Source organism: Bufo gargarizans, chromosome 6 (assembly GCF_014858855.1).
Source record: "Bufo gargarizans isolate SCDJY-AF-19 chromosome 6, ASM1485885v1, whole genome shotgun sequence".
Lineage (NCBI taxonomy): Eukaryota > Metazoa > Chordata > Amphibia > Anura > Bufonidae > Bufo > Bufo gargarizans.
The window spans coordinates 33,244,488-33,261,319 of NC_058085.1; the positions used below are offsets into that span (position 1 = coordinate 33,244,488).

At 44.4% G+C, this 16,832-nt stretch overlaps 1 protein-coding gene across 1 annotated transcript; it reads right to left on the reverse strand.

The window, feature by feature from the left end:
- Window positions 1-3,311: 3,311 nt before the first annotated feature.
- LOC122941681 (zinc finger protein OZF-like) lies at window positions 3,312-15,051 on the reverse strand. Its single transcript, XM_044299103.1, has 4 exons — window positions 14,995-15,051; window positions 14,817-14,911; window positions 9,014-9,116; window positions 3,312-4,390 (listed from the first exon to the last, which is right to left on the reverse strand). The coding sequence occupies exons 1-4, from the start codon at window positions 15,026-15,028 to the stop codon at window positions 3,582-3,584; spliced, it is 1,041 nt and encodes a 346-aa protein (XP_044155038.1). The 5' UTR covers window positions 15,029-15,051; the 3' UTR covers window positions 3,312-3,581.
- Between the last annotated feature and the right edge of the window lie 1,781 nt (window positions 15,052-16,832).

Sequence of the window (16,832 nt, forward strand, 5' to 3'; positions counted from 1 at the left end):
ACACAAAGCCAAACCCTTGGTTCAGACACCATTCACCAAGCCATACATTGAATTCCTTAATGCTTATCTTCCTGTCATGTTGAATGTTATGCACAAGAAAAACTGCAGAGAATGAAACAGTTGATGCAACCTCCCGTATATCATTACCAAGTGTGTGAAAAGCTTCCTTCACCTTTGAAACCTCATTGCAAGACAGATAATTTGTCCCAAGATGGATAATAACATCCACCTCCCTTTCCTGCTTTGCTTGCCTAACAATATTAAGGATACGTTGTCTGTCCCTGCTAGCAGTAGCACCAGGGAACCAGGGAGACATCTCACAATACTATTTTCCTCAAACTTCACACCTCTTATGATAGAATCGCCCACCAGCAGCTGCTTACTATCAGTCCTCACCTTATCCTTTTTGTCTTTGGCTGCAGTCTTACATACTTTAGACATGGGAGATGATTGTTCCTCACCCACTGTGCCTGAGCCATCCTCCATGTTGCTCTTGCACTCTGAAAGTGTTGCAAATGAATTATGGAGAGCCACAGGCTGTGGGACATGTCTTCTATCCATTACTCTAAGTCTACCAGAACCTGCAGTAACCCATCTTCCATTTCTAGGGGGCCTCTGTGGCAGTGGCATTGCAACGTTCCCAGCCTGATGTTTGTTTAACAGTTAATTTATAAATCTCAGATTTCAAAAATAAAATTTCCTGCTGCATTACTGAGAGCTGTCTACAGATCAGACAGTATCCAAACCTCTGAAGAGTGGAACCTGAAATAAAAGCACAACAATTCCTGCACAGAACCAGGTCTGCCATTTTAAAGAGGGGAAAGATTTTAAACAAATCTTACTTTTTTAGATTGTATCCACCTCCAGATTACCTCCTGAATATCTCTAATGAACTTAGAAATGCTGCACTTTGAGAATGCTGCAAGCTATAATTAGGCAAGCTAATACTATGTTGCTATATATACACACAGAAGTGTTCATTAGTAACAGTCCTTATAGGATAGTACCAGCAATTAAATGAAATCAGGATCTCCATAACCCTTGTCAGCAGAGGGAAGCATGAAGTGCTCTGAACTTTCCTGGTAGATGGCTACACTGACTTTAGACTTGATATAAAACAGTGGAACAACACCAGCAGATGACATGGCTCCGCAAACCATTATTGACTAAGGAAACTTCCCACTGGACCTCAAGCATCTTGGATTGTGTGCCTCTCCACTCTTCCTCCAGACTTTGGGACCTTGATTTCCAAATGAAACGCTACATTTACTTTTATCTGAAAACAGGTCTTTGGAGCACTGAGCAACAGTCCAGTCATTTTCCTCCTTAGCCCAGGTAAGACACTTCTGATGTTATCTCTGGCTCATGAGAGGCTTGACACAAGGAATGGACAGTTGTAGCCCATGTACTAGATACATCTGTGTGTGGTGGCTCTTGAAGTACTGACTCCAGATGCAGTCCACTCCTTGTGAATCTCCTCAAAATTCTTGAATGATCTTTTCTTGACAACCCTTTCAAGGCTGTAGTTATCCCTGTTACTTGTGCACCTTTTTCTACCACACTTTTCCCTTCCAGTCAATTTTCGATTAATATGCTTAGATACCACATTCTGTGAACAGCCAGCTTCTTCAGCAATTACTTTTTGTGGCTTTCCCTCCTTGTGGAGGGTGACAATGACTGTCTTCTGGACAACTGTCTAGTCAGCAGTCTTCTCCATGATTGTGTACTGAACCAGACTGAGGGACCATTTAAAGTCTTCGGAAACCTTGGCAGGTGTTTTGTGCTGATTAGCTGATTAGAGTGCGACACCAGGAGTCTATAAGAACTTTTTCACAATATTTTCTAGAATACTGACTTTTGGGGTTTCATTAACTGTAAGCCAAAATGATCAGCATTAACAGAAATAAAAACACTGGAAATAAATAACACTGTATATAACGAATCTATAGAATATGTGAGGTTCACTTCTTGAATTGAATTACTGAAATAAATGCATTTTTTGATGATATTCTACATTTATTGAGATGCAGTAGTAACCAGAGGAATCTCTTTCAGCCTGTGCTGCAGCTAAGTGGGAAAAAACACATCCATGATGAAATCCATAAGAGGGTCTGTGATTCATCTGACAAGATTTCTGTGAGGAATCCATGTTTGGTCCGTGTGTCTGGTTTTTGCTCTCCGTGTGTCATCCGTGCTCCACTGACACTGCACAGCTGAACATTTTATAGCATCTCCTATTAATGGTCCATGAAACACGGAGGGCATCTGTGTTGGGTCAATGGATTTCACAGACCCATAGACTATATTGGTCGTGATGGATTCGTAAACACGGACAACAACAGGGCATGCGTCGGTGCTAAAAACACGGACCATTCTAAAACACGGATGTGTGAATGCACACATAAAAATGAATAGATACGTGTGCTGTCCATGGAGAACACGGACAGCCCATGACTGTCAATTACTAATGTGTGTATAAGGCCTTAAAGGGGTTTTCTCATCTCAGACAATGGGGGCACATCGCTAGGATATGCCCCCATTGTCTTATAGGTGCGGGTACCACCGCTGGGACCTGCACCTATATCGAGAACGGAGCCCCAAAAGTGAAGGAGAGCGCACTGCGCATGCGCAGCCACTCTCCATTCATTTCTATGGGGCAGCCGAAAATAGCCGAGAGCTGGCTCGGCTATTGCTGTCTGCCCCATAGAAATGAATGGGAGCATGGGCCGCACAATTGGAGCCTGGTCCGGGAAACCTGGGGTCCTCCAGCCACAGCGCTCCCCGCTCTGTTCTCGATATAGGTGCGGGTCTCAGTGGTGGAACCCGCACCTATCAGACAATGGGGCATATCCTAGCAATATGCCCCTATTGTCTAAGATGGGAATACCCCTTTAAAGGGGTTATCCAATCCCCTCACAGGGAATATAGTTATACCCCGCTCCCCGCACCACCGCTACTGCTTCTCACTGTACATGGGTGAAAACATCCGGTGTCAGGGGGAGCAGCCAATGGCAGGCGGAGATGTGGACAAGCCTCCCTAGTGTCACCCGTGATGCTAGGGAGGTTCACCCCCCCCCCCCGCCCGCCATTGGCTGCTCCCCCCCCGACACCGGATGTTTTCATCCGCGCACAGGGAGAAGCAGCAGCGGCGTGTATCCTGCAGCATTTTCTTAAGGGCCGGAGCACGTCACTTCCTGTGCTTTATGGGTTGGTTCATGTGACCTCGCTGACCAATCCTAGCCCTCCTGCACATATATAAGTAGCTCAGCCCCCTTCCCAGATGCCTCCGTGTCAAGGTCCTTTTGTCCTGTTAAGGTTCCTTTCTGCTTGTATTCCCTGCCTGCTTGCCTTGAATCTCCTGTTGCCGATCCGGATTGCCTGACCTGTACCTGTGCCGCCTGCCCTGACCTGTTGCATGTTTGACTTTGCCTTTGTCTCATCCTTTGAGTTAGATTCAGCTGCTCAACACACATCTCCCATGTCAGTTGGATTTATTTCAAGGTATGTACTGGCAGATTCCCTTTAAGAAGATACCTTTTCATGTGCAATTACAGCGGACAACACTTTCCACATTCAGGACATCAAAATGGCTTCTCCCCTTTGTGACTCCTCTGATGTTTAACAAGGTCAGATTTCTGAGAATAACATTTCCAACATTTTGGACATGAAAATGGCTTCTCCCTTGTGTGAGTTTTTAGATGTTTAAAGAGATGCGTTTTATCTGGAAACCGTTTCTCACATTCGGGACAAGAAAATGGCTTCTCCCCTGTGTGAATTTTCTGATGTGTAATAAGAACAGATTTTTTGTTAAAAAATTTCCCACATTCTGGACATGAATATGGCTTCTCCCCTGTGTGAGCTTTTTGATGGATGACAAGATTTGATTTCTGCGTAAAATATTTACCACATTCCGGGCATAAAAATGGCTTCTCGCCTGTGTGAGTCACACGATGCCTAATCAGACCTGTTTTCTGGGTGAAATGTTTCCCACATTCGGAACATGAATATGGCTTCTCCCCTGTGTGTGTTCTCTGATGTACAACAAGAGCTGATTTCTGGTTAAAAGATTTTCCACATTCTAAACAAACTGTTCTCTTCCTGGCACCACTCCTTTGATGTATAACAAGATCTGATTTGTGGCTAAAGCAGTTTCTACATTCTGAACATGACAATGGCGTCTCCCTTGCGTGAGCATTTTGATGTTCAACAAATCCTCGGTAACGTTTATTTTGCTTTACAGTCTGTGATGAACCAGGAGAAACAACCTGTTTAAAAGATTCCGATTTTTTTTTGGTGTGAAGGGCTTCATATGTATCTTCTTTGATGCCACAATCATCAGCTTTAAAATCTGAAGATATCAGATGTTCCTCTGAGCTCCTGGTACAGTCATCTGCCAAGAATACAACTTATTTTATTATATTTGATTACTACAACCATATCATTAGATTGGTATTTTATAACATTTCTATCTAAAAATTTCCAAACACATTACCAGTTATGGAGAATAGTTCAGTTTTCGGCTGACTAAGACAGTGGTGGGAAAATTACAATCTAACAGTAGACCTCAGAGCCTAGTAGAGTCAAGTAGATCATGACATTAGGCCACCAGGCTGTTCTCTTTTATTTTCCACTTTTGTGTAGAAGCCAGTATCTTTATAGCTTCAAGTTTCAATTTGCCTACCACCAATTTTTTTGAAATGCACCATAAAGAGAATGCTGATGGTAAGACACATTGGCCAAGATTTACTAGTCCTAAATATGGCGTAAGCTTAGACCGGCTGTCTAGACCCGCATCAGATTTATCACTGGGCTCAAGCTGGGTGATAAATCTTGTCCAGGCATAGACACTTTTCTTTGACTCTATATTAACTATTGGTTGGCGTACTTTGAGACCTGTTTTGTACGGCATAATTGTGAAGCAAAGTTGGTGAAAAATGCAAGCATTTCATAAAGGGGTATAGAAACCCCAGATTTACCAAATGTTGCCACTAGGCTCCACTTTTTAGGCAGATTTTTGGTATAGACGCATTAGTAAATCTGGGCCACTATGTGCAAAAAAGGTCAGGAAAAACTCTTACAAATTGCCTGTGATTATTCAGGAGTTTTTTGTTTGTTTTTTAGAGCCAAACTTGTGTATGGACCCTAAAAAAGCAATACAAAATGCAGGTTTAAATCTGGCCTAAGAAACTAATTGTGGTTGCCATCAGTAGTATGGAGGCAATGTGGGAATTTGCAGCAGGACATAATTTGGAGCAATGTCCATAGCGAGCCATAGGGTCTGGTCCCTGGTAAATCTTAGATCGTGATATGTATAAGTTATAGTCCATAACAAATAAGTTTGGATATTTTGGTACTAAGATTACTTCTTCATACCTTCCAACTTTCCAAAAAGCGAAAGCGCGCCGCAATTTTTTTTTAATTAGGCCAAGCCCCCTGTACACACCCATTTACCTGCCCACTTACACCAATTCACACCCTGCCTTCCATGGGTTTCTGTTCCCTGCCTCCACACCATATCTCCAAGTGAATGAGTCTGCATCTGTGATATGGTGCACACACGGCAGGTGCCTGTATATTGCAGAACTGCAATTTGTGGTCCACAATACAGGCATGGACGACTTACGATCATGTGAATGGGGCCTTACTGACGGTGTTCGGTGTCATCGCCATTCCCCATCATTGCAGACGGGCGTCTGCTGTTTGATACAGCCAACACCTGCTGTGTATGGGGCAGGCTCGCCGCCACAGTCTGCTCCATCCATTGTCTCAGCATAGTGAGTGGGGCACAACACTGCCTGCATGGCTCGGCTTATCATAATCTGGGCCATGCAGGAAGCCGCCTGGGACAGCGGTGAAAACCCAGTCACAGCTCATATTGATCCCTTCTATATGGGTCCTCTTCTTCTCTCTGTACAGGTACAGTGAACACTGACAAGAGTTGCGGTCCGCATCTTTTGCAGCCCGACTGAAATGAATGGGTCTGCACACATTCCGCAAAATTGCGGAACAGATGCGGACCCAGAATTACGGTCGTGTGACTAGATCCTAAAGGTGGGTCATCAGCGACACTTGGTGGTTACATCAGCGCTGAGTGACAGTAGCTACTGACAACACCTACTAAGGACATGCTGTAGGGATTTAGCATGGACAAGTACTACTAGTCCATGCTAAATCTTACAGCGTGTCCTAGTTCTAAGTAAATAGGACATCATGGGAGTAGAGTGGTGCTGGCTGAGACTCCCTATTTGGCGAATGGAAAAAGCTCAGTCACTGTGACATGGCTGAGCCTGAGGGGGTTAAACTTAAACAACTGGACAGGAAAAAGTAAAAAAAAAAAGGGACCTTACTAGTTTGAATATGGCCGGGCCAGCAGCAAGCAAGTCAGGGACCAACTCTGCAGTGATGGAGGAAGGCAGGAGGATCCACACTCTCCTTTTCTGACTGTGTGGTCACCGTCTAATGATCACAGAAGAACTTGGGAGATGACAGGAGCATGGAGGACTGCAGAAGGAGGCAATGATCCTGTTATTTTCCTGGGACCTGATCCCCTCCTCGCTCTCTCTTCCCTGGCTGTGTGAGGAGACGGGGCCAAGGACGCAGCATCGCGGACTGGCACAGTGAGGGGGAGGCAGGACACTGCCTTCATGGCCAGGCAGCCGCCTGGGACGTCGGGACAGCGGTGAAACACTGGGACTATCCCGCTAGATTCAGGACGGTTGGGACCTATGCTTCTTTTCTCAATAGAACACATAAAATATAACATAAAGCAGCGTTTAACACACGGCGTACAGAAAATATTCAACTGCCCATCGATAAAAACAACTATGTACATACAATAATTCAGTTTGGTCTCACGTCAGTCCAGGACTATGCCCAGTACCTTACTCAGTGAGGTGTCAACAAGTGAACCATTAGAAAAAGCTGCCATGAGATATTTTTGGTCCGGAGCCCCACATGAGCGGTGAGGGATAGTGTTTGAATGCTAGCGGAAGGTAAATAGAATGGCGAGCATGAAGCACGGCAAGCGGTATTCTAGTTATTGCTGATGATTACTTACTTGGGCCAAGATATCAGGATATGTTTATTGATAGGCAAGCAAGAGGAAGATAGCGCTCAATGGTGGGCCTTTTAAAAATTTTATTTTAAGGGGGTTGCATAGCTTTTACTAAGGTTAGGCCATCACTATCTGCTTAGTGGGGGTCCGACACACAGCAACCCCCTGATCAGCTGTCTGGGTGTGGTGCTGGGAGGGAGTTTGTTACTACAGCATGGCTTCCACTACACAGTGAGACACAGAGCTCTATGCTTCTTATGCTGAAACTATTGCCAAACTTGAGAGGGGGGGGGGGGGGTTGGATTCCCACCAACCAACTAGAGATGGCCTATCCTGTGTTTGGTATTGCAGCTCAGGTCCATTCACATGAATAGTGCTGAGCTGCGTCTAGGTCATGTGACCGATGAACATGACGTCACATGGTGTAGGAAGAGGCCAAAGCGTGCTCACAGAGTGCCGCGGCTTCTTCATACAGCTGATCGGTAGGGGTGCCGGGAGTCAGACTCCCACCAATCTGATCTTGATGACCTATCCTAAGGATGCAAATAAAAGCAGGTGTTAAAGGGAAAGAAACATACGTCACAACATAGGGTAAGTACATCCAGATAATTTTCCAATACTAACTCAAAACGACCTGATTAGACGCTCACCTTATTCTGTTTTTGACATGAGGATAAACAGTACAATAGTACAAAGCCTACAAAACGGAACCATTCAATATAATCTACACCTATGAATATAAATGTGTGTGGAGGTTCATAGAGTTCCTGGTCCTGACTGCACAGAGAGGAAAGAATGTTCCCCTTTTTGGTCAGAATGAACACGTTTATTAGCAAAAAGTAGGAATTCTATTTATCAACTCTACATAACCCGAGGTTCAGTACAGCCAGCCTGCCGCCACCTCCTAGCTGTAGTGTACATCACATAGATATGGCTGTATGGAATCTCAGGAAGTCTCTCGTATGATGCACTGGCCAGTTCCTGTTCTCTGCTGATGGGACTGAGATATAAAGGGGAAGTTTGAACCCTGAAACCCTTGTGTACGCCCTGACACAAACATGAAGAAGTAATAGTTTATCCGTTTCCTTATTTTCAGGGTTTGTATCCTGTACAGGGAGCAGGTGGAGAACCGTCCTACCGCCCCCGAAATAAGACTGCTAGGATTCAGACATGCTTTGAAGACACAATGGGGGTCGTTTATCAAAGACTGGCATTTTACACCAGTCATTGATATCCCCTGTGCTGTTAGAGGATTCTCAGGCCTCATAAATTATATGTAAATTAGGAGCATCCTCTGCCAGTTTATACACCTAGACTGAAGTCTACTACAACCCCCTGACTAGAGAAGATACCAATTATCATTTATGCCAGGATACTGGAATTTTCTGGAGATGATGGCCCGGCATCTGCCTCTCCCCCAAAATGCTCCTGCCACTCCCCAGTGTCGAGGGTGGTGAAAAACATCACATGCCCCTAAATTTAGCTACACAACTGGGACGTGCAACTCTTTCACACCAAAAATTGGCGTAAAGGGCCATGATAAATGACTTCTTATTTGGAAGATGATACTAGTTTTTCGAGTGAACTAAAACGATTCAACATAAAATTGAAGAATCCAGTGAAGGAGTAGAATCTGTGAGTCTTCTATGCTTTAGGCCTCATGCACACAAATGTATTTTCTTTCTGTGTCCGATCCATTCATTTCAATGGGTCCGCAAAAAAAAACGGAAGTTACTCTATGTGCATTCTGTTTCCGTATGTCCGTATTTCCGTTCCGCAAAAAAATAGAACATGTCCTATTATTGTCGCATTACCGACAAGATAATTACTGTTCTATTAGGGGCCGACTGTTCCATTCTGCAAAATATGGAATGCACACGGACGTCATCCGTATTTTTTGCGGACCGCAAAATACATACGGTCGTGTGCATGAGGCCTTATTTAGTAGTTACTACTCACCTGGGTGGTTATCTGTAGGAATGTCCTCTATACTCTGCTCATCATCCATCTCATGTGTCTCTGTAACATATATAATGTTCAGATCTTCACCCGAATTCACAAGCTGTGAAAGAAATATTGTAGAAATCATCAGACGGATGGAGAAGTCGTATGGAAGGTTTTATATGAACAGATAAAATCGGTAATTAGAATGATAACCAAAAATGACCGGACAGAAGGAGTTATCTGACCCAAATATTTGCAGGTCTCCTTTATAAATCCAATCTGTTGTTTCGTTATTCCAACCAGAAGTCTCCATAACCAGAAAATAGTGAGAAGATCCAGACAACATGTAATGTCTATTGTCGGCTGTAATCCTGCCATCTCCACTCTTCTCATTATACAAGGATAGAGACGATTACTCTTACCGGTAATTGGATTTTCCAATAGCCTCCACAACGGCACTCCAGGAGGGTGTCCCCGCCTCCCCAGGACAGGAAACAACGTAGAAGCTCAGACTTAAAAGGCCCCCTCCCCTTACCTGCTTCAGTTTATGATATAGGACTCGATTAGTTAGTTCAAGAACTGTATTGATATAATGATAACATAACATCTCCCACAATAATTACACAACTTGGGTAGGGAATCCAGTGCTGTTGTAGAGGCTATTGGAAAATCCAATTACCGGTAAGAGTAATCGTCCCTTTTCCCTCCACAACGGCACTCCAGGAGGATTAATAGAGAAACAAACTCTAGGGTGGGACTACTGCAGATAAGACTTTTCTGACATACAATAAATCATGATTTTGGAGTACATGTAATTTATAATGTTTAAAGAAAGTATTTGGGTTCTTCCACGTAGCTGCTCTGCATATTTGCTCTACTGAGGCAGAGGCATTTTCTGCCCATGAAGCCGACACAGCTCTGGTAGAGTGTGCTTTGATCCCTTTAGGGGGGTCAAGCTTCTCTGCAGGTAACAGAACTCAATGGTGTTTCTGATCCATCTGGATATGGTACTCTTGCTTGCCGCTGATCCCTTATGCTGGCCCTGATACTGAAGGAGGAGATGGTCCGATTTTCTGAATACTCCTGAGACTTCCAGGTAAGTTAGCGACATCTTCTGACATCCAAATTATGGTATTTTCTGTCTAAGTCAGAGGCTGGATTTTCACAAAAGGATGGAAGCGACACGTCCTGTTGGCGATAGAATTTTGAGGCCACCTTGGGTAGGAACATCAGGGTGTGTCTAAGGATAATATGGTCCTCTAACACTGTGAGATAGGGTGCTTTGCAGGAAAAAGCCTGAATCTCGCCTACTCTTCTGGCAGATGTTATTGCCAGTAGAAAGGCGTTTTTTAGGGTCAGGAGCTTAAGTGGGATCTCCTGCAAGGGCTCAAAGGGTGCTTCCTTTAAAACCTCTAATACTAAATTCAGGTCCCAAGGAGGAATGGTAGAATGAATAAATAGGCATTTTCTGAATGCTCATTTTATGAATCGCTTTATTAATGGTAAGTCTGATAGCTTTACTTCAAGAAAGCTACTTAATGCTGAGACTTGCACCTTTATGGCATTAGGTTTGAGACCTTTCTCAAGGCCTGCCTGCAAAAAATCCAGTATGAGTGGAATATTAGCTTCTTGACTGTGGTACAGTCTGTCTGTCTCCTGCAAACTCCAGGAATGTTTTCCATGTTCTTCTGTAGATCCGTGAGGTAGAGTCCTTTTTACTACAAAGTAGAGTGGATATTACAGACTCCGATAGGCCTCTTTGTTGTAAGTGGACCTGTTCACTTTCCACGCTGTTAAATGAAGTCTTGCTACAACTGGATGGAGCACTGGATCCTGGCGTAGTAGTCCCGGATACGATAGTAGAGACCAGAATTGACCTGCCGACAGATTGTAGAGGAGGGGAAACCAGGACTTTTTTGGCCAAAATGGAGCAATCAGTATTAATTGTGCCTCTTCTTCTATTACCTTTACTAACACCTTCGGACTTATACTGTAAGGGGGAAAGGCATACAGGAGGTCTTTTGGCCATGGACAAGACAGAGCGTCCACCATTAGTGGGTGATCCCTGCTGGAGAGGGAACCGAATAACTCGAGTTGTTTGTTCTTTTGATTTGCAAAGAGATCCACTTTTGGTAACCCCCATCTGAGAGATATTTGCCTGAACATGTTGGAATCTAATGACCATTCTCCCACTCTTAGAACCTCTCTGCTGAGATAATCCGCTATTCTGTTTTCCTCGCCTTTCAGATGGACCGCTACCAGGGACTTTATATTCCTCTCTGCCCAACTGAAAATTTTCCATGACAACTGTTGTAATTCTTTGCTTCTTGTACCCCCCTGTCGGTTTAAGTAGGTTACCTGTGGCAGCGTTGTCGGACAGTATCTTTACGTGATGGGATTTTACATACGGAAGAAGAACTTCCAGTACTGCCGACAGCTCCCTTATGTTTGAAGAGGCTGCTGACATCTCTGGGCTCCAGGTGCCCTGAACTACCTGATTTCCTGTATGGCCTCCCCAGCCTTGGCTGCTGGCATCTGTTGTTATGATGATCTGATCCGCCGGTCGCCAGAAAACTCCTCTTTGGAGATTTTTCTTTATCTTCCACCAGATGAGAGACATCTTCACTGTTACTGGAACTTCTATTCTTTTGTTCAAGGAGCTTTGATCTCCGTTTGTAATGTCCTTGTATGATGCTGGGCCCATCGCACTGCGGGGATGGTGGATGTTAGATGTCCTAACAGTCTCATGATGTCCCTTATGGCCACTCTTCTGGCTTCGCAGAATTGGGAGATCTTTTGACTTATGATCATTTGTTTTTCTGGAGGTAAAAAGGACATGAGGTTGTGTGAATCTAGCAAGATTCCTAGAAATTTTTTCTGCTGACTGAGAACCAGGTCGGATTTCTGGGTATTTATTAGCCAGCCTAACTCGGTCAGCTTTTCCTGCACCGTCTGCAGATGCCCCTGGAGGACCTGAAGAGATGAACCTGCTACCAAGAGGTCTTCTAAATATGGGACCACTATTATACCTTAAAGTTGTAGATATCCCGTCACCTCGGCCATAATCTTGGAAAATATTCTTGGGCCTGATGATATCCCGAAGGGAAGTGCCTTAAATTGAAAGTGGTACTCCTGACCTCCTAGGAGTATTGCTATTCTGAGATATCTTTGGTATGCTCTGTGTATGGGAACATGGTAATATGCGTCCGAAAGGTCTATAGTTACCATGTAACAGTTGCGAGATAGGAGATTGACTTTGGATCTGATCGATTCCATTTTGAATCTTTTGTAGGTCATGTATTTGTTTAGCTTTTTTAAATTGATTATTAGTCTGAAGGACTTGTTTGGTTTTTGAATAAGGAATATGGGAGAGTAAAATCCCCGCCTTTCCTGATCTTGCAGAACTGGAACAATTACACCCTTCTTTAGGAGAGATGATATTTCCATATCTAAGGCCTGCTGCCTTTCTGATCTTTTTAACGGCTTGTTGATGGTGTACCCCATGCATATGATGTTTATAACCCAAGGGGCGGAAGAAATCTTTTCCCAGGCCTTGGAGAACATCTTTAACCTGCCACCTACTTGAGGCCTGGCGTCATTGTCCGGGTTTAGCAGTGGATTCGGGGTTGAATAGAAACCCCCTCCCTCTTCCTCTGGAGGATTGTCATCTTCCGGTACTGTCCTTTCTCTTCTGGTCTGGTCTATTTCTCCTTTGATTCCGAAAGGACCGACACTGCTGATAAAACTTTGATTCGGAAGGAAATCCCTTCTTTTTGTCTGATGCTTTTTCTAAAATGTTCTCAAGGACTGACTAGAACAGCTTATCTCCCTCACACGGAATAGAGCATAGCCGACTCTTTGAACTGGCATCACAGGACCAAGATCTAAGCCATATAGCTCTTGTAGAATTGGAGAGGGCTGAGGATCTAGCAGAGAGTTTCACCAGGTCTGCGGATCAGGGAATTACAGGCAGTGTTGGACTGGGGTACCTAGGGACCACCAGTAAAATTTATTTTGGGAGCCCACCGTGCAAATACATTCAAATATAATAAATAATCTAACAAGTTTTTTATATGAACATAAGCTGGTTGAGGTGCTGTACATTGATTATATGTATGTAGTGTACTAAATATAATGTGTTATGTGCCACTTGTGCAGGGGGTGGGAGACTAGGGGCCCACCGGGGGATTCCCCTGTATCCCTGTGGGCCAGTCCGAGCCTGATTACAGGCATGTTTTAAGGTAGGTATTGAGGCCAGAACCTCTTCCCTTGGAGTCCCTGCCGCCAGGTGTTCTTTAAGCTGTGTTAGCCATACTGACAGGGATCTTGACGTGCAGATAGCGGCTATACTGGGCCTAAGCATGGCTGTGTTTGTCTCCCATGCACGTTTTAACAGCCCCTTGCATTTCTTATTAATAGGATCTTTTAAAAGGCCCATGTCTTCAAAGGGAAGATAAGTTTTCTTAGATATCCTGGCGACAGGCGCATCAATCTTAGGCGTCTTGTCCGACAGAACTGAATCCTCATCAGTACATGGATATTTGCTTTTAAAGGAGGCAGGGATTAAATCTCTGGATCTTTCCATTCCTTTTTAATCAACGTTTTAATGTTACTATGAACAGGAAAGACCTTCCTCTTCTTTTCTCCCAGCCCCTGGAACATTCTGTCCTGAGGCTCCTTAGTCTCTTATATTTTCATTGTAGCCCTAACAGCCTTTCTGTATCTTCTGGGCTACAAAGGGGTCTCCCTGATTCCTCATCAGAGGATTCAGTTTCCTCAAGGGATAATACTTCTCCCTCCTCAGAGTCAGGCTCACGGCTGACGGTCCGACAACTGAGATCTTTGAGAGGTAGAGGGCTGAGGAGAACACGGAGGGAGCCTTGTGTCAATTGCTGATTTAACCTCTTTCTTAATCATGTCTCGGATTGATTCAAGGAAAGAGGGCGATTCCTCCGAAACTATTTGGTCCGTACATTTTGGACATAGTGATTTCTTTGATTTAGAGGGCAGGGATTTTCGACATATTGCACATCTTTTCTTGGATAATGACTCCTCATATCTTCTGGTGCTGGTGTCCTTGCCCTGTAAGATAATATTTGAATCTTTTCAGGGCTCTGTAATATGGCTACACTATTAACACCAGCACCACACCAGTGAGGAAAATAGTAATGTGCTTCCCCCCCCCAGCAGGGTCAATATCAGACAAGAAGGAGGCTTACCGGGCTCTGGGCAGCAGGATCCACAGGCTTACGGGACTCGGGAGCTTCCATAGGAGCCGACATGTCACCGGTCAGCCATGCAGGATGCCAAACTCTGCGCTTCCAGCCCTATATCCGCCAGTCCCCTGACGTCACCCGCCACCGGAAGTGACGCCGAGAACTGGCAACTTAACTTCCGGCCTGTGCGCACTCGCACAATCCCTTGTTCCCGCAATGAGCCAGGGAACGGAAGCCCGGGGCTGCCTTCACCGCACGGACTTATGCCGAAGGAACGAGGACAGGGCCTGTCAACTCCTGACCTCTGCACGGCCCTTCCGGATGGGGCAAGTTATCCAGGCCGTGCGTCAATGACATAGCAGGAGCGGCTTCCACGCGATCCTGAGGACAGGAAACAACAAACTGAAGCAGATAAGGGGAGGGGGCCTTTTAAGTCTGAGCTTCTATGTTGTTTCCTGTCCTGGGGAGGCGGGGACACCGTCCTGGAGTGCCGTTGTGGAGGTGCCGGGGAAAAAAACTTATAATACTTGTGGATAAAACAAGATCTTCACAGCCTTCTACAGATCATAGGGGACATTTCATGAGACCTTATCTCAATCTACCTGATCATCCTGTGGGACATTGTGATGTTGTTCTGAACCATCCTGTGGAAGAAGAAGACTGGGACATATCTCCGGTGTTCTTCTCTCTTCCTTAACTGTAGGAAACACATTCAGTGACTGAATTCATTCCTTACGTACAGATAATTAGAGGACTTACGTATTTAGTCATGTCTATTACCTGGTGATGTGAGAGATTGGTGATCCTCCATCATGACTTCCTTGTACAGATCTTTGTGTCCTTCTAAATACTCCCACTCCTCCATGGAGAAATAGATGGTGACATCCTGACACCTTATAGGAACCTGACAACACAATGATACAGTCATCACCCAGATCCTTACATACTGTTCCTGTATAGTGTCCCAGCATTCCCAGCAGTGTCACCTCTCTAGTGAGCAGCTCAATCATCTTGTTGGTGAGTTCTAGGATCTTCTCTCTATTGATTTCCTCATGTATCAGGGGGTGAGGTGGAGGCCTTGTGATTGGGCTCAGGGTTCTTCCCCATCCTTCAGACACAGGGGCCTGACAGCGCTTGCTAGACATCTTCTTCACTACTGTGTAGTCCTGGTTATGGAGAGACACAGTAATAAATATCACTCCAAACATCTCCAGAGTCCCTCACCTCTCCAGTCATGTCCATCTGTTAGTAACATAGAGAAGATGATGTAATGCGACATCATCAGAATCTCTCACCTCTCCAGTAAGCCGGAAGAGGATCTCTAGGGTGAGATTTATTATACTCTCCGCCATCTTGTCCCTGTCCCTATCCATCCTTGATGGGTCAATCAGGAGAAGGATCTTATATAGAAGATATCCACTGAGTGGATCCTATATTGTAGGAACCTGAATGGAGAGAAGATGAGACAATGTAAAATCCTACAAAATCCCATGTAAGATACAATTACTGGAGATAATAAGAGGAGTCATCGGAGGAGATAATGTGTAGATGTTGTGTTCTCTCTCTATGAATTGAGACAGAAGTGAAGGCAGTTCCTCCATGTTTGGGGTTGTTGAAGTTTTAAAGCATGTCACCCCTTCACATGCAAATACAGATCATCTTAGATCTATTCACCAACATTTGGAACTCAAGGAGCAAACATATGAGGCTTTATTTGTAATCCCATTATGAATTTAAAGCAAAAAATTTGAACTTTTTGTACTATTATCACACAAGTGGAAGGGTGAAGGATGACAAAGAATTCATTGTAGAAAAAAATTCATATAGATAATATGAAGATATGTGTGGTGTAACTAGAGTAATCCTTCATATCTCGAAGGGTCAGAAGAGAAGTGTTTCACATGGTGAAACACACCACTCATCCTATATTTTTGAGAATAGAGTAGCTAAATTAACCTTTTCCATGGATTTTTTTCCATCCCTCTTAAAGCAACTGCCTTTCAAGCAAAAATAAGGTTTCCCAAAGTAAAAAACATGAATAATGAGACTGTACAGCTCCATCTGGAGACCCAAAGAACAAGCCTCTGGGGCTTGAGGTATAGAGATCATCAATATATCTGCTAACCCCAACATCAATGTTTCATCAAGAGTGTCCCCAAACTGCCCCCAATACTGTTTCAGCATGATTGGTCACTGTTTCAGTCAGTTCCGTTACCTGTGCAAGCTTCAATTTTTCTTATTTTTTATTTCTAGCTCGTCTAGTTTCTCGATTTCATCCCCCCACCAAACCCATAATTCTTTGCATTGTCTTCTGAGACAGTGCTGTCACCGCTTTCCCACCATAACCTCCTCTCCCGTACTGTACTGCGCACTCCTGTTACTGCCCATCCGCTAAGAAAACACTAAGAATTCTGGACCTATGAACTGTGCCGCCAATGTCGGGGAGTTTAGGATAAAATGTAGCTGTTCACTGGTGAGACTGGATTTTTGCTCTGCAAGTAGATGGACATGATGTCGCCAGAAGCAGGCTGTTTTTTTAGGAGCAGCGCATCACGTGACGCACTGTGAGAACTGCTGATAGATGCCACATCAGTAAGGGTAGTACATTTGAAAGGTAT

Excerpts from the sequence above, each read along its gene's own strand:
- LOC122941681 (XM_044299103.1), bottom strand. The coding sequence starts at position 15,028 with ATGATGGAGGATCACCAATCTCTCACATCACCAG. Across the intron at positions 9,117-14,816 it reads ATGTCCCACAGGATGATCAG|CTTGTGAATTCGGGTGAAGA; the intron begins GTAGATTGAGAT and ends TTTCTTTCACAG. Across the intron at positions 4,391-9,013 it reads TCCTACAGATAACCACCCAG|ATGACTGTACCAGGAGCTCA; the intron begins GTGAGTAGTAAC and ends TATTCTTGGCAG.